Source organism: Ipomoea triloba, chromosome 7, assembly GCF_003576645.1.
Source record: "Ipomoea triloba cultivar NCNSP0323 chromosome 7, ASM357664v1".
NCBI classification, from domain to species: Eukaryota; Viridiplantae; Streptophyta; class Magnoliopsida; order Solanales; family Convolvulaceae; genus Ipomoea; species Ipomoea triloba.
Genome location: NC_044922.1, coordinates 12985111 through 13009092, shown reverse-complemented (window position 1 = coordinate 13009092; position 23982 = coordinate 12985111). Strand labels below are relative to the sequence as shown.

General features: G+C 37.7%; 1 protein-coding gene across 1 annotated transcript; it reads left to right on the top strand.

Annotated features, from left to right (window-relative positions):
* Window positions 1-10614: 10614 nt before the first annotated feature.
* Window positions 10615-11479, top strand: LOC116024163 (protein RKD1-like). Its single transcript, XM_031265063.1, has 3 exons — window positions 10615-10729; window positions 10817-11124; window positions 11192-11479. Exons 1-3 carry the CDS (start codon window positions 10615-10617, stop codon window positions 11477-11479), a joined length of 711 nt encoding a protein of 236 aa, XP_031120923.1.
* The last annotated feature ends 12503 nt before the right edge of the window (window positions 11480-23982 follow it).

The window sequence follows — 23982 nt, the reverse complement described above, 5'->3', positions numbered from 1 at the left end:
TTCTACTAAGTGTAGAAAATTGAGTGTAGCTTTGTGTGAGACACTCGGGAGTGTAGCTTTGTGCGAGACACTCGGAGGACTAAGTGTAGCTTTGTGCGAGACACTTGGTTGAAGGAGCGTAGCTGGGTGCGAGACGCTCGGGAACGTAGCTTTGTGCGAGACGTTCGGGTTGGAGTGTAGCTTTGTGCAAAACACTCGGAGAAGTGTTTGTGTAGCACTTGGAGTTTCACTATTGCATATGGGTGATTGAAGATAGTGGAAACCTTCTTGGGAGTTAAAGGAAGAAGTGGAGTAGGAGAATTACACCATCTCCGAACCACTATAAATCTCTCTGTCTCTTTACTTTACTTGCAGTAGCTTTACTTTTTGCAAACTTATCTGAGCTAACCCATTTACTATTCATTACATATTTATCTTATCATCTGGGTTTGTGTGAAAGCACTTTTGCATGCAAGATATATTCTTATCCGAGTTTATTACCGAAATGGTCCCTCGACTATTGCGAAATTACCAATTTGGTCCTCAACAATTTTTCGTGCCCAATTAAGTCCCTCGACTTTGAAAAGTTTAACCAATTTAGTCATCTGTTTTATTTGCCGTTAAAATCGGGACTAAATTGGTAATTTTGCTATAGTCAAGGGACCAAATTGGTAATTTTACTATAGTCAAGGGACCATTTCAGTGAAAAATTAACTACCAATTTGGTCCTTGACTATAGAAAAATTACTAATTTGGTCCCTTGACTATAGCAAAATTACCAATTTGGTCCCAATTTTAACGGAAAAATAAACGGAGGACCAAATTGGTTAAAATTTTCAAAGTCGAGGGACTTAATTGGGTACGAAAAATTGTCGAGGATCATATTGGTAATTTCGCAATAGTTGAGGGACCATTTCGGTAATAAACTCTTCTTATCTTGACATATCCTTTATCTTGCTACATATTTCACAACCCATCTCATACGTGTAATTCAAATTACACATCTGGGTTTGCATGATCCCACGTATGCATGTGCACCAAACTTCATACGCTTATTATTTGATATATTCTAAGTGTTTCTAACGTATTGCATGCAGATTATCTCTTCGTTTTTATGTTGATTATTTTATAGCACTTTACCGTATCGTTATTTCCGCTGTGCAATTCAAGTTGAATTTATTCGCTTGAATTATCTTTGATAAAGTGTTATAATATTTTGAATTGTTTGAAAAGTCTATTCACCCCCCCCCCCTCTAGACTTTTCCCACCCTATCGGGACCAACAGAACATATTTCAAAGAAAGAAAAGACTGTTGGCCAGGATAGGAGGGATTCAACGCTCTCTAGCCCAGCACGTGAGGTCAGACCTTATTAAACTGGACAGGAAATTACAGAGGGAATTAGAGGTCACACTCCATCAAGAAGAACTGTTATGGTACCAACGATCAAGAGAGGAGTGGATCACATCGGGGGATCGAAATACAAGGTTCTATCATCTAGCATCACTGGCCAGAAAAGGTGCGGTCAAGAGAGGTAGTCTAAAAAGGAGGATGGAAGTTGGATCACAGTGGATCATCAGATAATCGAACACATACAAAATCATTTTATTAAGCTATTTACTGATGAGCAGATTTCGCAACCACAACAACAGATGTGCAAGCGGTTCCCGGTTCTTAGTAATGAAGATTGGCAGGAGATAAATAGACCCTTCACACCATAGGAAATTAGGAAGGCGTTGTTTGACATGGAACCGACCAAGTCGCCAGGACCGGATGGATTTAGCGCAATGTTCTATCAGAAAGCTTGGGGTGTAGTTGGAAAATCACTCATAAAGTTTGCAATGAACTTCTTCAAAGAAGGGACCCTGCCAGTTGAGTGTAATGATACGCTAATCTGCCTAATTCCCAAAGTCCCAAAACCAGAAACGGTCAATCAACTACGGCCTATTGGGCTATGTAATGTCTCATACAAACTAATATCCAAGGTGATGGCATCAAGATTACAAAAGGGGCTCAAACAGTTGATTGGTCCATACCAATCGAGCTTCATTCCTGAACGACAAATTTCGGACAATATCCTTGTGTTTCAAGAGGTCTTGAACTCAATGAGGACTAAACAAGGCTCAACAGGCTGGATGGTGATGAAAATAGACTTGGAAAAGGCATACGATAGACTATCGTTGAAATTTATTAATGATACACTTAATGATGCAGGTTTCAGCAACACTTTGATGAGAAACATTATGACATGTATATCTACTACAAGACTGGCAGTAACGTGGAATGAACTCCAATCTGAATGGTTTAAACCGGGTCGTGGAATTAGACAGGGAGACCCCATATCACCTTTATTATTTGTGCTTTGTATTGAAAAATTAAGTCATATTATATGTGATGCTAGCTTGAAGGGTATATGGAAGGGGGTTAAAATTATTAGACACGGCCCCATGTTAACTCATTTGCTTTTTTGCAGATGACATGGTTCTATTTGGAGAAGCTACACCAACACAAGCTGAAGTGATGAAAAAGTGCCTGGACGAGTTCTGTATGATGTCTGGACAAAGGGTTAATTTCAACAAGTCAAGTATCTTTTTCTCTAAGAATACCCCAGCTGTTGTTCAGGAAGAGATAGCAGCCCTCACTGGAATTCCTAAGGTCGGAAATCTAGGAAAATACTTAGGAATCCCGTCGATCCACGGTGTATTGAAAAATGAGTCATTCTCTGGCATTCTCGAAAGGATGCGAAGCAGATTGGTGGGGGTGGAAAGCTAAAACACTATCGCTGGCGGGCAGACAGGTGCTGGCACAATCAGTCTTGTCCTCAATCCCTTTTTACACGATGCAAACCACGTTAATACCCAAAGGTGTCATTACAAACATGGAAAAATTAATCAGAGGCTTCTTATGGGGCAACCTGGAAGGGGAAAAAAGGTGCAACTTGGTCAGATGGGACACGGTTACTAAAAGCAAAGAAAATGGCGGTTTAGGAATTCAAAAACTTGCTGAAATGAATATTGCGTTTCTAGCAAAACTAGGGTGACGAATAATGATGAATGCAGATAGCCTGTGGGTGCGAGTGTTGAAAGCCAAATATGCGATTCAATCAATGGATTGCTCGATGTGGCGTCCAAAGGCTAATATGTCTAATGCTTGGCGAGGTATACTACTGGCAGCTCCTACACTACAGCAAGGCACTAGAAAGTTGGTAAGGAATGGAAGAAACACTTTGTTTTGGAGAGATGTCTGGATAGGTGATGTACCACTAAAAGATAGAGCTCTATTCTCGATTTCCCCAACTGATATGAACAACTCAGTGGCTGATTATTGGGACAAAGGGTGGAAGTGGAACAGATTCGAGAACTTACTACCAAATGAATGCTTACTCAAAATAGCAGCCGCAATATTATCTAAGGAAGACAGTGAACCAGACTCCACTGGATGGAAAGGGAGATCGAGTGTAAATTTTACGGTAAGCTCAGCCTATAACATCGCGACAAGTGAAAGATCACCAGTAGAAGCAGCTAAATGGAATAACATATGGAAGCTTAAAATCCCAAATCGGATCAAGACTTTCATCTGGCTTGCTAGACATGAGAAAATTCTCACCAACGACAATCGAAGAAGAAGAGGCTTAACGGAAGATGACAAGTGTTGGAACTGCCCCAATGTGACTGAGGACACAGATCACGTACGTGTTGCGTAGATGCCCTATAGCAGCGGAGGTATGGAATGTAGTGCTATCTAACTATCATATGAGACATTCAGCTAGTCCTTTACTGGAATGGCTAGACAAAGGTATTTCAATTATGAATTCTGGGAATACCCCTAGCGACGACAAAGTGCTGTTTGCCATCACATTATGGTGGATTTGGAAGTGACGAAATGACGCTATATTCAACAATAAGTTAGCCCCCTGCAGGTTAGAGTGAACTGGATCATGTCCCAATGGATTGAAACAAACAATGCTTTTACTAAAGCTGAAATTCAGATGAACAAGGAGAAACAAAGAAGCTGGAAGAAGATGTGCTGGGCAAAACCGCAAGGTGACTTCATGAAAATGAATGTTGATGGCGCTGTGAATTTGTCGACCAATAGAGCTGGATGCGGAGGGATTCTAAGAGATAACAAAGGAGAATGGAGAGGAGGCTTTGTGAATAATATTGGGGCGTGCTCACCTCTCTAAGCCGAGGCATGGGCTCTCCTAAGAGGTATTTAAGTTGCAACTCAACTAGGATGCAGAAAGGTTATATTTGAGTGCGGTTCGAAAGAGGTGGTGGAGGCCATGAACAAGAGCACCACATCAAACACGATTGCACAGAATATCGTATCAGCCTGCAAGAAGGAGATACGCAGAATTGAAACCTGGAAGGTGGCCTGGATTGCATGAGAACAAAACGCCACTGCCGACAAATTGGCTGCATTAGCCACAGTATTTGATAGAGGTCTCCATATCCTCAAGGAGCCTCCACAGGTTGTTATTGACATTTTAGAATATGAGGCTGTAGGTATTCCCTGCTGGCGTAATGCATTTGACAGTAGCTAGAAATCTGTAATCAAACATTCTGGGTATCACCCTTCCAGTTACATATAAAAAAAATGATAAATTTGAAAATCTCAAGGAAAAATAAAAATCTAAACAATCTGAACCATTCATTTGATTTAATAATTTGATCGCCATTTTTACTTCCCATTATAGGCTTTTTTTATTTTTTTTTATTTTTTATAGCTCTTATTAGTATAGTAGATTATACTGATGAAATTTGAATTCCTAGATTAAGACATTCCAATGATAAATTTCAAATATAAATACTAAATAGTACTACCTCTATCCCATTTTGGTTGTCTGGTTCGTTTAACGAGGCTTGACTGAAGTTATTTTTAATGTAATTTTTCATAGTATTAAGTTTAACATTAATATATAAAATTTATATATTTAGAAACTAAATTAAAAGTACTATTAAACACAAAAAATTAAATTTAAAAATAATAAAAAATTACTAAAGAAAATAAGAAATGAAGAAAGAGTCGGTTTGACCAATGAATAGTAAATATGACAGGTAAAATGAGACAGATTGAGTAATATAAGTAAAGAAAGTTAAAGGATGCTAGGGAATAAATATGTTTAGTACCAAAAACAATATATATATTGCTTAAAAGAAAAAGTTGCTCATATCATGTTTCCACGGTTGAACACAGTGATTAATCCCCTGGCCAAGGCAAATTAGGCTATGGACCTGAGTCCACCTTGTGTTCACAAATTTAGAATTCTATGTTCAGAAATTTAGAACTCTATGTTCATAATTTTAGATCTTAATATACAAAATTACATTACTCAATATTCACAACTTTGAACTCTATATTAAAAAATTGTGTTATATTGTTGAACATAAACTCGAGTCCATGCCATAACAACTACCTTGCTAAAGGGTAGGGCTTAGAGATTTAGAATTGCTCTAGGCCCAAAGGCATGGATTGAACCATTGATCTTTTCTTAAAGATGGATGAATCCCTTCTACTCTACCACACCGCAAGTTAACTAATCACCAATAGTGTAGCTAATTATACCATACTTAAATAGGCAAACATCAACACTAACTATCAGGATTCAAAATTGCAATTTTCTACTAAATATAATATAAATATAAATATAATAAGAGCTAATGTTGATAAAGTTATAACAAGAATAAAAAATCATGTTGGTGTAATAATTTGAATTGATAATTTGTACATTTTGATTTGTTTCTTGTACAATAATAAGTCATTTCCAAAGTTACCATCTTTTACCTTGTTTACTTTTCTATTTATGTACAAACTTTAATAACGGAATATTTCGTTAACTATTTATTATTCTTAACTTATTCATTATAAAATATTTTCTAACTTTTTAATAACAACAACAACTACGACGACGGAGGACATTTTGAAGAGTTAATTTATTTTAATATGAAAATTTTTAGGACATCATTTTATTCTTGATTATAACTATCTACATTCTACCATAATACTCTTCTTTACTACTACTTTTATTACAATTTAAAAATACTCATTTCGATTATATTGAAAATAATCATTTTTATTTTATATTAATTATTTAATATTTAAAAAAATTGTACTAAGTATTAACTTATTTTAATTTTCGTGTTAGGTATTAATTTAATTGCGCAATGTGTGAATTATAACTAATCTTCCATATAAACTTGAACAACATGCCACTATCATTATACAAATAGAGAAAATTGTGAAATGAAAAGGTCAACCACAAATTTTTTTAGACACTAAAGAGAGTTGCAGAACTCCCTAAACATATCAATATGACTTAAACTTAAACGTTGTGAATGAGTCTCACAAGTGGTTGTAGTTTAGTGGTAAGAATTCTATGTTGTGGTCGTAGAGACTTGGGCTCAAATCCCAGTAGCCACAATTAGATTATCTTTTTGCCAAGTGCATATTAGGCTTTGTGACACATAGCTTTTTAAATTTACTTATTTAAAAAATGTCTAATATGTCTACTTAAAAGTACATCATATAAATACAATAATGTTGTGAAATTTGATCGGGACTATAGTATTTATAATAATAGAATGATAATAGTAATAGTAAGAACATCACCATAATGGTATTAAGGAGAGATGATCTTGTATTCATCTATCTATGTTCGGATATAATGTACAAAGGGGATGTGGGTATTTATAGCATCATGATGTGAATAAAGTAATATAATTTATACAAGAGATGGACAAATGTCTTGGCTAGTTGAATTGGTGTGTCAAGCTCTTAAAGACCTTAGTCAGCTTAGAGGACGCGTGTTCCATTCCTAGTAGCATGAGTCATCACCCTTGGATGTCCATAACACTCCCCCTTGGATGTCCAAAGGAAGAACATCATAATTGCCTCGTTAAAAACCACCTTACCAAAGAAAAACCCAGTGGGATAAAAACTTTGGTTAAGGGAAAAAGAGTACAATATAGATCTTTAAGGTATCGTATATCAATTTCACGAACTGATTTCGTGAATGTAGTAATCGGTAATGCGTTGGTGAGTATGTCTGTCAGATTTTGGTTAAGGGAAAAAGAGTACAATATATGCTCCCCTTGATAAGGACATCACTTGAAGATCTTTAAGGTATCGTATATCAATTTCACGAACTGATTTCGTGAATGTAGTAATCGGTAATGCGTTGGTGAGTATGTCTGTCAGATTCTTTCTTGACCGAATCTGTTCATTTCACCTTTCTTCTGAAGATCTTTGAGATGATGCCATATTGATTAATAGCATTCCCCATTGGCCATCATCTGATCATACTCATGCCTCATTAAAACCTCGCTAGAAAAATCCTGTGGGAAAAAATTAGTCGAGGAAAAAGAGTACATGACATATATGTGTTGCACCAGTTGCCTCATTAAAAACATGACATATATGTGTTGCACCAGTTGCCTCATTAAAAACCTTAAGCTAAGAAAACCCAGTGGGAAAAACTTAGCTAAGGAAAAGAGAGTACATGACATATATGTGTTGCACCAGTTGCCTCATTAAAAACCTTAAGCTAAGAAAACCCAGTGGGAAAAACTTAGCTAAGGAAAAGAGTGAAACCATAACCCTAACATAAACTTGAGGGCATAATATATAAGTAAGATAATACTCCCCCTGAAGGTGACATCCCTCAAATCCCATATGTTAAATTTTCAAAAGAGAGGGATTTTGTGAACAAATATGTTCAACTGTCACTGGGGTGAGAATACTTTATAATAATCTCGTGACTCTTCTGGAGTTCACGTGGATATAATATAGACATCATTATGTCTAATCAGAATTCTTTCATAATATACTCATTTATCAATCATCCATCTTTATTGTCTTCTTATAAGACAATAGGGGAAAATATAATACAACCAGTTTTGGGACTTGGCATCATGGGGATCAAATAATAATAGCCAGTGCCCAAGTAGCCCATCATATATTGGCTTGTCTAAGTAGCCAATCAAAATCATATTTATTGGCTAACTGGTGTATGAATTCCCTTTAAGGAAATACTCGATCTTTAGGTCGAGATAATATTTAGCTTTTTATTTCAAAATCCCCATGAGCTGACATTATCAAGCTCTTTATGTATTTCATTGATGTTCATATCATCAATATTGACTGAGAGCATCAATAAGTTCATTAGTAACTCTTTATTTGAGCACGTAATGGTACATATTATTCCTTTTTCACGAGGATAATAACTCCATTCGCAACTCCTTTAAAGAGTACATAATGACACATTCATATTCCTTCTTCAAGAGGAAAAATACTCAATCAGTCATCAGGTCATATATAGACCACATTGCGATTTTCGCATTCTCTTATTTTGAGAATTTTTAAATCCATCACGGATTTCTCAAATATATTGTCCAATGACCCATTAATATGCGGTCATGACATTCATCATATATTGTCTAATGACCCATCAATATGCGGTCATGACTTTTATCAACTGCCAATTGATATTAATCAGCGGAACTTATTGCCATCCATTATGGGAGAGTATATCATATCAGTTATGGGTTTCTTGTAAACCCATGAGCTCTAAGCTTCGCTTTATATCATATCATTATTCTCTTTCGTACCAACATCTATTCAATGGTGTGTACACATAATATAGAGAATACAATAGCGAGCTGAGCTATGCCTTAATTGCTCATTTATATATCAAATAATCAGGGCACTTCTTGCACCTGACTCTGGATCCAGATTGAGCAATTATAAAGGCAATTGTGTTGTCGACAACATTTTCATAACTTTCTCCCATATTCATGGCAATTTCAAAATCAACCAGATGATGGATATTTCTCATCAACATTCAAATCTGGTCGTTCCGCATCCTAGTATTATAATTGTTTGGTACACCACTGGGTATATCGTCTTTTAGACGAATGTCTCTTGTAGACATTATTAATAGATATATCAATAGATATCTATTTTGGCAGGAATTAATAATCTACTGAACCTTCAGTTCAGGCAATCCCAAGTGATATTATCAAAAACTTGGGATGTAAATTTTCCAGCATTATCCATCCGGATTAATTCAATTGGATGGTCAGGAAAATTTCCTTGCAACTTTATTATCTGAGCAAGCAATCTCGCAAATGCCATATTACGAGATAAACATACATGCGACCATCTAATTGTCGCATCAATTAGGACCATAAAGCATTTAAATACATGCGACCATCTAGTTGTCGCATCATAAGGTATTTAAATGGTCCATAATGTGGATGTATAGGTCCACATATATCACCTTGAAGATCCTTTCATATCATAAAATTTCTCGGCATTCAAATTTTTAAAATAATTAGGGTTCATATCTCCCCCTAATGCCGTGAAATGATCTTCATAAATAATACAGGTGATTCAATACCAACTTTAGTTGGTAATGGCCTTATAATCAATTTCCCTTGGGAACATGCAGAACGGGAGAATTCATCTCCTCGAAATATTTTCTGTTTCCTCAAGGTATGACCATTTGTATTCTCGATTGTTTTTATCAATCGATCATGCCAAATCTTAAAATCATTTGAATCAGTAAACCTTTCGTTTACGATAAGATTGGCTTCAATAGCACTTATTCTTGTGCAATATAATTCATAGGGAAGAGCATGAAATTTTTTTCATCGCATATTTCATTCCCAATATTGCCTTTGTAATCTGGAGGAAATTTTCATTTCCTTCTTTTATAGTCTCCACATGATATCCGTTATTTCGAATATCCTTGAAACTCAGTAGGTTTATGTGAGACTTTGGAGAGAACAATGCATTATCAATCATCAATTTTGTTCTTCCAGGCAATAATATATTGACTCTTTCGGAGCCTTTAATCATTTTTGCACTACCATATATTGTAGTGACAAATTCCTCATTTATCATGTGTCCAATCAAGAGCGATGATATATTCATTTGTTTTTTTTTCAAGCATATAATATTTAAAAATCAGATATCACATCAAATATCATGAATCATATTCAATTTTCATCATATGATATTTGGAAATAGTATGCACTAAAGATGAGCATAGTTATCTATATTATCCCATGATATGATATCATATCAAAATAACTCGCATATAACATATGTATATGGGATAGATCTTATGGCATACAATAAATATTTATTATGCCAAATAGCCACATAAGAGAGCAAGTTGTGACATAGAAACAATTATCACATAATATTCAGGGCATTCACCATATAATATATGAAATGGTGATATCTAATATGCGAGCCATAATACTTCATGCTCTCATCAATTGGATGATTAGATATAAATCATATTCTCATCATGCCATTATGAAAATTTTTAGAGAAATAAGATCAAATATACAATTTGGTGTGACACAGATGTATATAACACCAAGATAACAAATCAAGATTTTCAACCGCAATACGTCGTTATTATGAACAGTACCCCGACCATATACTGTTTACTTTTTGACGAATTTACTGGAAATCGTAATCGTCTTTGACAATATTGCTTCATCTATTCAAATTGATTGACATTCAATATAAATTTAAACCTTCAGCTTTGCCTTTCAGTTTACTACACTTTTGTTCATTTCTAAACTTTCCTCATTCCAGACCTTAAATCGTTTTCATTTTTCAAAATGGCAAGTTCTTTAACCTCATCTACTCCTCACTATTCTACATTTGATAATCATTCATTTTGGGATGAGGTATATTTATCACCATTGAGGGATAGCGAACCTCTTTTGTGTACAGGTAGTTCATCATAAGTTAACGAGACTATTAGTAAGAGTTACATCTTAATATATAAGAGTGATGTTAACAGATAGTTTTCTAATGCAGGTATTACAGCTGCAAAAGCTGTAGATCTAAGTACTACCATAATTGTAGAGGAGAATAATACTACTGCAGATGTAGCAGATATAAATAAGAATATATTTATTAGGAGAAAAAGGAAAAGAACACGTCGTGATTCTTCATCAATAAGTTTAGAAGAGCTTTCAAGATATTTTCATCTGAATACAGCTCAAGCTGCAAATAAACTACGAATTGGGCAGTCGACCCTTAAGAGAAGATGTAGGCAATTAGGAATTTCATACTGGCCTCAACGGAAATTCCTAACTTTGGAAAGGTTATATAAAAATGTTCAGGTAATTTCTTTCTATTTCTCAATTCAATATCATTGAAGGAGAAATAATTTAACAAATTGTTTTATAGGAATTTGGTGAGATCAAGGAGGAAGCCGAGCTAAAAAGAATAATGAACGAGCTGGAAGATAAGAAGAAAATGTTGCTACAAGATCCAAACTTGAAGTTGGATAAGGCAACAAATAAACTCAGAGTCAAATGTAATACAAACATTTTCAAAAAGAGAATGTATATGGACTCGATAGATTTTTCTACTCTTCCTGTGAGTTCATTACATGTTTTACTATTTCCTGACATTCCTGAGTTAGAACCTCAGGAAATAGATGATGTACTTAGATTTTTACATGATGATAAATAAAGTTATATTCATCATTAGCTATCATATATATATTTTTTTTCAGAATTATATCAATGATTAAAAATTCTAATTTAGTTTAAAGCTCTTAAACGAAAGTCACGAAATTTTAATCAAGATAAATAAATTCACGTATTCTACTAGTCATAAAATATCACAAGTAAGACAATAATTATGCATATGCAATAACTCACATGAATATATATACATATGCAAATATTTTATTATATTAAAACATGATAAGGCAAACCTCATCGGAGTATGGTCGAAACCTCCGATATCATATTCCAACAACTAGAGCGGACGAAGTTGGATATAGGTGTTAGATATGGACGGAGCAATTCGTGCTGATAACGTGTTGTGAAATTTGATCGGGACTATAGTATTTGTAATACTAATATAATAATAATAATAATAATAATAATAATAATAATAATAATAATAATAATAATAGAATGATAATAGTAATAGTAAGAACAGCACCATAATGGTATTAAGGAGAGAGGATCTTGTATTCATCTATCTATGTTCGGATATAATGTACAAAGGGGATGTGGGTATTTATAGCATCAGGATGTGAATAAAGTAATATAATTTATACAAGAGATGGACAAATGTCTTGGCTAGCTGAATTGGTGTGTCAAGCTCTTAAAGGCCTTAGTCAGCCTAGAGGACGTGTGTTTAATTCCCAGCAGCATGAGTCATCACCTTTTTGGAACTTGAAGACTGATTGCATGTTGAGACTTTATGTCTAATACTTACTGTAGGTAAGTAATACCAATAGCGCCCATAGCTCAGTTGGTAAGACTCCTCTTTTGCACCAAGTAGTCTTGGGTTTAATTCTCTCCTTAGACATCCACCTTGTATCTTTTATTCTATAACAAATAAATCTTTTATATGCCGTAATTCCTTTTTGAACTGGAGTTTCGATTGAATATATTTCCGATTGCTCCATATAAATAATTCACCCTTTGTCCTCCTAACCTAATGTCAACGGGGTGAAGATTGGGAAGAAAGATCAGTGATCGAGTCTCACCAATAGTAGTGTGGGAGCAATCTCTCAAAGTGAGAGGGGCTCCTTGTGCACAGTAAGCAAATGTTTAGTCTCTGTGTTCAGATGCTCTGTTGGGTCGGGGCGTGAGAGGCCCTTGGGATTGGAGATTCAACCTTTTTCTGGAGGCTTGGAATTGGAGATTCAACTTTTTGAAAAAAAAAACATATCTGTAAATGCATGCAAAAATGTTATATTTACTCGCTTAAAGTCACAAACTCACTTTCACTAGTTTAATACATTGTGGACATTCACCTTTTGAAAGCCTTAATTTCATGTCAAGAAATTCCGCGACTTATCAACTCAACAAAATCATTGTTGGGTATTAGTACTCTTAATTAGTGGTGTAAATCATTTTTTAAAATGTCATTTCATCAATCATAAACTAAAGAAGCTTAATTAATACATATATTTAACACTAGTGTTGTAATATGAACCTACATTCATGTTGAATGGTGATGTGGGCGGGGGTTTCCGAGGAATACAAATAACCTCTGGTTTTTTTCAGATGTGGAGAGCGTCTGGAATAACTAGTGTGTTGGTCCCGGTGGTAACAATGCGAGTCTAGAAGGGGGGGTTGAATAGACTCACAAGAGGTTTTTGAAAACTTTTTCTTCTAAAGAGATAACGCAGCGGAAGGATTATATCAACTTTTAGTTTCACTTTGCACTTAGGATTTTCTTGTAAAAGATATTACGTTTGAGTGATATATGCAATGCCGTACGTAAAATAAAAGAGAGAGAGAGAGAGTTTTTATAGTGGTTCGGCTGTTAACTAAGCCTACTCCACTCTTCTTCACAACTCGTGAAGGTTTGAACTATAATCCCCTTTATAGTACAATCTCCGTTACAACAAGCTCCTTTGATCACTAAGCCCGGCAGCCTTGTTGTTGTAGGTTTTTCAACTTCTTCCAAATTTACTCCGCCTCTTTCTACTTCACTTGTAGAGATGGTTGAAAGGTTGTGATGATTCTCCAACTTGAAATCCTTGTGATTAGTTTCCTTGATCATCTTCTTAAACACACAAGAATCTCTAATGAAATCTGAATATCACTTGTAAGCTTATGAATATCACACTGAGAGTTTTTCACTTGCTAGACAATATTTCGCGTTTTTCAACCTTGTCAAAGTGATTTGGGACAAGGGTATTTATAGGTGGAATTTCAGATCCGTTGGAGGGAAAATGAAATTCAAAACCTATTGTCCAGTGTGTAATATCCAATGGGTAGTGTTTTCATCTTTTTCAGAATGTCAGTACTTTCTAGCCGTTTGTTCACTTTTGTGCAAGGACAAATTGTCTTTTGTCCCTCAAAAAGGTGACAATCATTAAATGCTTCTTGGGATCGTTGCATAGGACCCAAAATGACATTCAGTTATACCCATTTTCAAGGCAGTAGATAAGACAACTTATCAGAGAATGTCTTTGCCTTGGTTGTGCGAGAATGATTGACCTTATCATTTCTCTTAATCTCCTCGAGACAATCACACTCTTGATTGCTCGGTCATAAGAGCTTGGCCCTTCCATTCTTCGGCCTATGATCTTAGTCTTTGGTTCTTCGAATCTTCATTACTTCAGATCTTCAACTCCTCGGTACTTCATACTTCGGTAGGAGTCTTCAAGCCTTCGGTATAAGAAATCGGGTCCTTAGAATATTTCTAAGGATTCGGTTATCTTGTAAGACTAAGATACAAAGCATAAACCTATTCTAAAGTCTAAACAAAAGTTAGGGGTCTCCTCGGATAGTTGGTATCATCAAAATCAACAACTCGGGGTTCCTATCAATTTCCCCCTTTTTGATGATGCCAACACCCTAAGTTCATTCTATTCGGCTTTCTTTATCCTTAAGGGATTTTCATTAAAAGTGCCAGAATAGTTGAAAATTTACATAAGATAATGAGGAGTAAAAAAAATCTAGATAACACACACACGCTGAGCCCCAAGTAAGAGTAGACTTTTATTCATCAAGGGAGTTTCATACATCGACACGAAAAGCAAAAACTGATAAGAAAATTAAAACAAAGAGGAATTTTTTCTTATTTTGAGCTTTCACCAGTCTTCTTCTTCTTTTCTTTTTCCCAAATTTTGTACTCCCTGAGTTGAATCATATCGTTGATTTCTTTTCTTGCTTTCACAGTGTCGAGTCCATCAATTTTGAAAGCATATTTTTTTGTGTAGCTTCAGCACTAGATAATTTTGGACAACTTCACCAAGATTTTCTCCCCTTATAACTCCCAGTCCCACCATTTTATTAGTTCGGGAGCATTCATTCCATCGGAGAAACTTTGTTGCATGGCAGTCAAAATTTGAGCAATGCCATTCATTTTGGTTCGACCATCAGCTGCTTTGGTTATCTTGTTTGCTTCTTCAAGTTCCTTCATAACTTTCTCAAATCTTTTCTGTTCTTCTTGTTGAATTCTGAAGATTTCTTCATCTTTCTTCTTTTGCTCAAAAATTCTTTCATTTTGATCCCTTAAGAAATTCATCCTGTCCATGGGTTGCTTTTTGTTCCAAAAGGGTGGAATGTTGCATTCTTACCATTTCTTTCCAGATCCTTCTTTGTATGGAACATACTCAATAGGCTCTCCATTTACTCTTCGAGTCATTTGCTTCATCTCTTTGCCTTGTTTGGTCTGTCTTTTAGAACTCGGTTCACCACCGAAAGGTTTATTTTGCGTTCTCTTCGGGGATGGTGAAGGAGATGAAGTTTTCCTAAGGTTTAGGATGGCCTTCCTTTCTCGTGAAACATCATCATTATTCGGATCATCATCTCTTCGAACAATTTCTTTTCCCTTGCAAGTGCTCGAAGGAGTTCCTTTCAATCCTTCCCCCTTGTTGGCATCATTAACCTCGATGAGAATATCCACTTTATTACTCAGACGATTGACGCAGACTTGCAATTCCTTAAGAGTCCACTCGAACTCACAAACAAGAAATGCTGTTGCATGCTGATTCCTAGAGACAGATTCAAGCTTGGAGCAGGATAGATCAAGACGCTCCTTGATGAAGGCATGCTTCGTAACCAGATCACGCTGTATGGTCGTGATTTCAGTTACCGAGTCCTTCAAGGATCCAAGAGAAATGAGATTCTCGAAAAAAGCATGGTCAATTTTCTTTTCAAGAGCCGTAAGTCTTTCATTGGTCTTAGACTTGGAGGACTTATTTTTCTACCTTCGAACATCCTTCTTGATTTTAGTGATGGACTCATTAAGAGATTTGAAAATTTCATCGTGAGTCCTTGCTAATCCCTGTATGGCGTTCAACAGAGAAGTGAAAGCAGAAGAGCTGTTAACAATTACCTCAGAAGAGTCCGAGCTCTTGGATGCTTCAGCAGATGGACCATGACTGTCCTTGGAAGGTGCTTCCAAATTTCCACCTTGAACCAAGACGAGTTCATGTCCTTCAGCAAGTTTCAAACCACTAGATCCGTCGATCGGAGAGGGTAAATTTTCGGGGCTGGTACTTTTGGATGCTTCCAAATTTCCATCCGAAGTGTAGTCCGGAAAAACTTCTACCTCAACATCAACTAGATTTAGGTCTGATGTGATCATCTTTTCATCAAGTAACTACAAGCCATCATGATTCGCACCACGAGACGCTTCCATGGTTTCATCTCGAGCTGAACTAAGACTTAGCATAATCTGTGCTTCTAAGGATTCGTTGGGTGCAGACCTCGGCTCATCGGTATGGTGCTGAGTAGAATCATCATTGGCACGAGCTATCTGTTCACCTATATTTGGAATGATAACAGCTCGGGAAGAAGGAACATTACTTCCGGATGGGTCATCGTTGTCATCATCATCATCATCCTTCTTATGATGTTAATCACGGCATCCTTGATTTGGATCAGAGTCCGAATCCTCAGCATTATCTTCGTCTTGTTGACGACTCGGTCCAACATCGGGTCTGAGATCCCGTGTCTCTGTTTGTGCTCGAGAGATATTGTGTATTTGGCAATCTGCATGTCTTCTAACATAAGACGTTCCCGAGGAGTTCGGTAGCCAACATTCAAATCCACATATTTGCCAAACCGAGTTGTTCTTCCTTGTAGTTTTTCAGCAAAAACTCTTTCAATTTCATCGGGTCTGGTGGCATCAAAGATTGATCTCGTACCCATCCAATCCAGTGCCCATTCTTCTTCTTCGGCCATTTCACTGATTGTGCTTGCAATAACCCGAAGACTTGACATCCGCCATTCCTGCCAATTGTAAATACGAGCAAGTTCTCGTTTCAATATCTCCTCATGAGAAGGTACAGCAATGAACGCTTCGGCAGGAGGTACTTCAACCTCAGATTCCTCATATGCCAATTGTTGAGCCAAAGCTTCATCGGCATTAATCTGTTGACTAATGGAATCAAGGGGAAGGGTGAGCTACTGAAAGGATTTAGGTATCTCAGATTCGGTCGTTTCAGATGGGATCTCCTCAATCCGAATGGTTGATACACCTGGCCATTGCAAAAAGATGTGTCTGTGAATGTAATCAAGGGCGAGCATAATACGGGCCATGGGAGGAGACAAATGTTATGTGATTTGTTTTCGAACTATCTCAAACATTGATCGATAGGATTGATCACAAACTTCAGCATCTTCCCCCTCAGAGTCATCCTCTATCATCGTGGATTTGGAATCTAATTCATTTCTATTGCGTGGCAAAGTGATTGCCAGCTGTTGTGTTCTGGGCATGGGAGCAATAGGACTTTTAGGTTCAGTAACCAATGGTTCGGGAGGTGGTACTGACTCCGAAACAGGTTGTGCAGAGGGCGATTCGATTCGAGGAGTCTTCGGTTTCATTAGCCTAGTAAGAGGCATTTGATCTTCCTCATCACTATCTTCCCTGGAGAGATCAAGAGGGGGAGGAAGAACTCGGTGACAAACTTCAGGTTGAGCTTCCCTCGTTTCCTCTTCTGCTGGTAAGACAGCAGCTGATTGTGTTTCATGTTCCACTTCAACTTCTTCAATCTGATCTGTCCTTTGTTTCTTTTTCGGACGTTTAAGTTGTTTTGCCTTCCTCTTCTTAGTGATTTCTTTTGATGCCTTTGCCTCTTCCTCATGTGAAGATTCGGCTTGCTTCCCTTTCGACTTGCGACTTTCAGAGACTTCGGTGAGATCCTTCTCAGTCGAACTCTTCGAGCGTTTGGATTTGTGCTTCTTTGACTTCTTTTTCTGGGCAGCTTCCAAATCTCCTGCCTTGCGCTTTTTGGAGGACTTCTCTGGCTTATCATCAGATAAAGAGTTGGTGCGTTGTGAGGATTTAGCTTGTTTAGAGGTTTTTGGTTTTGATGGTTCGGGTTGTGTCTTTGGTTGGTGTGTGGAGCCTTCCGAACCATGACCTTTAGTTACTTCTGGTTCCCCCTGTCCAACTGAGTTTTTGGACGACTTGGATTTTGATTTCTTTTGTTCCTTTCCCAAGGCAACTTCCAGTTCATCTACCTTTCTCTTGAGGTAATTCGGAGGATTTGAGGTCATGTGATAGTGAGTTCGATGAGAAGCAGTTCCAGTGCGTAACTTCACCTTCTTATCTTTCAAGATGGCACTGATCATGAACCCATAGCCAAGAACTTTGACAATCCATCCGGTTGTAGGATTAACACCCGTTTGAATATTTTCCACTAAAAAGGCAAATACAACCCTTGACCAATCAACAGGGTAATTATCCAGAAGTGCACACAACATCCGCATCTTCTTGTCAGATATATCATCAGTCCCAGATTGTTTGCTCTCAACAATCTTGTTCAAGATATCTACTACAAACTCATAGTCCATTTTCAGCATCTTTTTCTTCAAAATAGATGGAAAGGATGAGGATTGAGAATGACCCTTCATCTTTTTCCACATTTTCTTTCTGCTATACTCCTTCTCAGAACAGTTTGGATGGAAGCCATCCCCACAGATAGGAAAGTCAAAAACTCTCCTGATATCTTCATGAGTAATCACAACCTCAGTACCATTAACTACTGAGTGAATTTCATGAGTGCCATTAACAATTTGTACTTCAACATTAATGTAGAACTGTGTCACATCAATAGGATACCAAGCATTGTGTTTAAAAGTGACAAACTTGTAAAGATTACCGTCCTTGAGACACTTGACTACGTGATTGCCAAAATCTTTGTCAAGCACCTTTTTGAGGAAGCCGTTGACATCAAGCATTGAGCCGGCTTTAACCATGCAGTGGTTGGACTTCTGTCCTTTAACAATGGTGGAGAAGAATTTGAAAGCTTCCACATCTTCACAAGGGCGAGTTATTATCTGTGGTGGTCTGAAAGGTTCTTGAGTAGCCGTTGTCTTTTCCGGCGAGGGTGAGGGTTTTGGAGGTGGAGCATGGGTATCAGCGACCTCATCGGAAGAGGAACTTGAACTTCCGGACGACGAGCTTGATCGTGATGACGACATGATGTTCAACTTGTTGGTGTTTTGGAGAGGTTTTAGGGTTTTTTAGGGTAATCGGTGCTTTTGGGAGGGTAAACGGTGAAAAGTGAAAGGTACAAGTGGTTATATATGGTGAGAAAAAGGTGAATCGGGTGGATCGGGTCATCTGATAAAATGGGGCGAATTTATGAACATGAGACAAAAACCCTTAAATGCCCTTTAATGAGGGGGCAAAAATGGCATAAAGCCATAGTCGTGGTTTGTACTGATAAGGGTATTTTTCCCATAAGATGAAATTGCCATTTAATGAAAAAAGATAAAGGCACTCATTTTACCATCACATCTTTGATGACCCGTCCTTTCATGTCAGTCGGTTCAGAGAAGTTGGAGCGCATGCTTCGGCACTTACTGCGAATAGGGCATTGACACGTGTATCCTCACGATCCCACGTTCTCAAGTTAAACGGTCATTAGAGGGTCTGTCCAAGAAGCTTGTTCAACACGATACATTTGTAACCCTTCGATCACAAGTAGTACATAGGGACTTTCAAAGATTAAGGATTCGGTAGCTCAATCCTTCGGTCAGTATGAGTTCGGTTATCACCATATGCTCTGTGTTTTTATCAGTCTTCGGTACTGATAGTGTTTCAGCCTTTGAATTTTTCATTCTTCGGTAAGATATAATAATTCGAAAAGTGAGAGACAGACTACGCAGGCGAGACATAGTTCCATTCATTCGAAAGATAACACGTGACAACCAAGACAACATACTAGATTAACCAACCCAGCCCTGATTTCATTACAAGGCGTGACAACTACTTTCTTGCCTTCCCTTTGCCCTTATTCTTCGCATGCCTACTGTTAGCAGTAGACATAAGGCTTTGTCCTTGGCTACTCTCCGTGGTAGGAGGATTTGGAGCAGGTGGAGCACTCGGGGCAGCGTCAGGGTTCCAAGATGGAGCCATAGGTCCATAACCAGGTTCATTCTCAAGTACCGAGGACTTGTCAGATACATCGTCTGGCTCGAGCATCGCAAGGTAGTGGAGATAGTCCTCGTCAAAGTCTGCATTCACTGGCTGGTTTGGAGCCTGATTCTGTTGATACCATCCTTGGATGTTGTTCCAGGCATCGTCTCCAGTATTGTTTACGGAGACTGGAGGAGTTTGCCTTGGTGCAAGGTCCTGATTTAGCCAGAAAGGCTCTTCATCAGGTGGAGCTAATCCTCTAGAGTGGAAACCCAGGACAGACATGGTTGGTGGCACGTAATCCTCAGAGTCTGAATCAGAGAGTTCTAGAGGATGTCCAGATGTGTCCCCTTGAAGAGGTTCTCCCTTTTCTTCCCTCAATTTGTTGAGTTTGCTAGTACCTTCCTTCAACAAAAGCCGAAAAGAGAACCTTTTCTTTACGGGCTTCTCTTCAGAACATGCCTTCTTGCCTTTTCCCTTATCCATTCCTGCAAAATAGAAAACAACACAAAGGATGAGGTGTTAGGGTACCTCTCCCTTCCTTGGTTGTGATTTATTTATAGAGAGATTGTAGCGCTGTGATTGGCTGAGGTCCATTTGACATGACCAATCAAAGTTGCAACCGTCCAAGAGTTTTGAGTTTATCCATTAATGTGAGTCCGTGATCTCTGATTCTGATGAGCATTAATTTCAAGATGTCATAACTGATGAGTCTCTTCAGTTTTGGATCAATTCGGTTGTCTCTTCATCAATTCATTTCTATCATACCGAGCTCATGCCTCAAGGTAGAGAATCTTGCTTCGGCAAGAGGTTTTGTGAGAATATCCGCAAGCTGGTCTTCGATATTCACATACTCAAGTTTGATATCCTTTTTCTCCACATGGTCTCGAATGAAATGATACTTAATATCAATATGCTTGGTTCTGGAGTGCAGTATTGGATTTTGTGTTATGGCAATAGCACTTGTGTTGTCACACATAATGCTAACTTCCTTGGCAGATACACCATAGTCTTTGAGTTGTTGCATCATCCATAGTATTTGTGCACAACAGCTGCCAGCCGCTATGTATTCGGTTTCAGCAGTGCTTGTTGCAATAGAATTTTGCTTTTTGCTGAACCAAGAGACAAGCCTTCCCCCTAAGAATTGGCATGTCCCTGATGTACTTTTCCGATCAATTTTGCACCCAGCAAAATCTGCGTCAGAATATCCAACTAGATCAAAAGTGTCACTCCTCGGGTACCAAAGTCCCACACTTTGAGTTCCTTTTAGATATCTCAATATCTTTTTGGCAGCACTCAAATGACTTTCCTTCGGATTGGCTTGAAACCGAGCACACACTCCTACAGCAAACGATATGTCTGGTCGACTAGCCGTAAGATATAGTAGAGAACCGATGATTCCTCTATACTTTGTCTGATCCGCTTCCTTCCCTTCGTTATCGATATCCATTCGTAACGAAGTGTTCATGGGAATTTTAACCGAGGACTTCCCATCAATTCCAAACTTCTTGATGAGATCCTTGGTGTATTTTGCTTGATTTATAAAAATCCCATCTCGTTCTTGTTTGACTTGAAGACCCAAAAAGTAGTTTAATTCTCTCATCATGCTCATCTCAAATTTACCTTGCATGAGTTTTGAGAATTTCTCACATAGGTCTGAATCGGTACTTCCAAATATGATGTCATCTACATAGATTTGTACCAACAGGATATGATCTCCATTTTTTATTCTAAAAAGGGTTTTGTCAACTATCCCTTTTGTGAATCCGCAGCTTTTGAGAAAGCATGATAACGTGTCATACCAAGCCCTTGGAGCTTGTTTTAGACCATATAGAGCCTTTTTGAGTTTATAAACTTTATCCATCCCAACTTTAGAGATAAAACCTGGGGGCTGCTCGACATATACTTCTTCTTCCAAAAGTCCGTTTAAGAAGGCACTTTTGACATCTATTTGATAGACTTTAAAGTCTTTCCATGCAGCATATGCTAGAAAAATTCTAATGGCTTCGAGTCTAGCAACAGGAGCGAATGTTTCATCAAAATCAATCCCTTCTTCCTGACAATAACCTTTTGCAACTAACTGAGCCTTGTTCCTGACAATGACTCCTTGTCCATTCATCTTGTTTCTGAAGACCCATTTGGTTCCAATAACATTTTGATGAGTTGGTCGAGGAACCAGTTCCCATACATTGTTTCTCTCGAATTGATGTAGTTCATCTTGCATGGCTATAACCCAATCTGAGTCATTTAACGCCTCTTCTACAGTCTTCGGTTCAATTTGAGATATGAAACAAGCCATCATGCATTCCCGAATGGATGCACGAGTACATACACTATCATGGATATCACCAATGATTTGATCTTGAGGATGGTTTCTCAACCACTTTAGATCTGGTTGAAAGGAAGTAGGTGGTGCTCCTTCATCGATTGTAAGTTCACCTTGATTGCCTTCATCTTGTAGTACTTCTGATTGAATTGGTTCATTATCATCATTTGGTAATACTTTGGTTTGAGATGAAGTATTCGGCAGGTGATTAGGAAAGAGCGGATAATCATCGTCTTCTGATTCTGATCCTTCGGATAGTTCTTCAATTTCTCTATCTTTCGTTTCTTCATCGGTTTGTTTCTCAAAGATCACCATGTCTTCTTTTGATGGTTCGTCGAAGACTACGTGTATTGATTCTTCTATCACCATGGTTCGCTTATTCAGTACTCGAAAAGCTTTACTCTTTTCAGAGTATCCCATGAATATTCCTTCATCAGCACGTTCATCAAAGGCCTTTAGATGTGATTTCCCATTGTTATGGATGAAGCATTTACTTCCAAAAATATAAAAGTATTTTACAACAGGTTTTCTGCCTTTCCATAGTTCGTAGGGTGTAGCTCCATGATCTTTATGAATAAGAGATCTATTTTGAGTGTAGCATGCTGTGTTTATAGCTTCGGCCCAAAACCGTTTAGGCAAGCCTGAGAAAGCAATCATGGATCTTGCTGCTTCTTTGAGGGTTCTGTTGCGTCTTTTAGCTACACCATTCTGTTGAGGGGTTCTTGCTGCTGAAAGCTGATGTAGTATACCGTGTTGTCCACAGAAATCCTAAATGACTTTGTTTACAAATTCAGTTCCTTGATCAGACCGAATTTTGACAATATTTAAGTCCTTTTCGGTTTGTAGTCTTCGGAGCAGATCTGGAAGGACTTTTTCAGTTTCATTCTTCTTTCTTAGAAAAAATGTCCATGTATATCTTGTATAGTCATCTACTACCACAAGAGTGTACTTCCTTCCACTTAGACTAACTGGATCAACTGGTCCAAATAAGTCCATATGGAGTAGACTTAATGGTCTTGCGTTGGTGTTAAGAGATTTTGTTTTAAACGAAGACTTGATCTGCTTTCCCTTTTGACAAGCTTAACATACTTTATCCTTGTCATAGATTACATTCGGTAATCCTTCAACTAGTTCCTTTCTTGCAAGCTTGTTGATAGCCTTGAAATTAAGATGATTGAGTTTATGATGTCATTTCCAACTTAGATCTTTCTTGCTTTTGGCGATCAGGCAAGTATTCGGTCTTACTGTTTCCCATGTGACAACATACATATTCTTTCTTCGTTTTGCCGTTAGTACAACTTCATGAGTTAACTCTGAGATAACTTGACATTGATCTCGTAAGAATACAACTTTGTATCCTTTGTCACAAAACTGGCTTGTGCTTAACAGATTGAACTTTAATCCTTCAACATAAGAAACTTCTTGAATGATTAAACCATTCTTCATAACATCCCCGGTGCCCATGGTTCGTCCACTTGAGTTCCCACCGAAAACTACTTTAGGACCATTCTTCGCTTTATAGTTGCTCAATTCTGATTTATCTCCAGTCATGTGTCTTGAGCATCCGCTATCTACATACCAAATGGTCCTGTTTCCCTGAATTCAAAGATTAGGTGTTTTTAGGTACCCATACCTTCTTGGGTCCTTGTCGGTTAGTAGTGAGCTTGGGCATCCATGCGTACCTAGAACTCTTAAGGTTCATCCTTGGTCCACGATACCCGTTAAACACACGATAATCGTAAGGAATAGCGTAGTAGGCTTGAGGTGACTTTGGTGAATAAACCTTTTGAAGTGAAGG

What these genes read in the sequence shown, in the direction of transcription:
- LOC116024163 (XM_031265063.1), top strand. Translation starts at nt 10,615, where the DNA reads ATGGCAAGTTCTTTAACCTCATCTACTCCTCACTATTCTACATTTGAT. An exon ending in CGAACCTCTTTTGTGTACAG is followed by an intron (nt 10,730 to 10,816) that starts GTAGTTCATCAT and finishes TTTCTAATGCAG; the next exon opens with GTATTACAGCTGCAAAAGCT. An exon ending in GGTTATATAAAAATGTTCAG is followed by an intron (nt 11,125 to 11,191) that starts GTAATTTCTTTC and finishes ATTGTTTTATAG; the next exon opens with GAATTTGGTGAGATCAAGGA.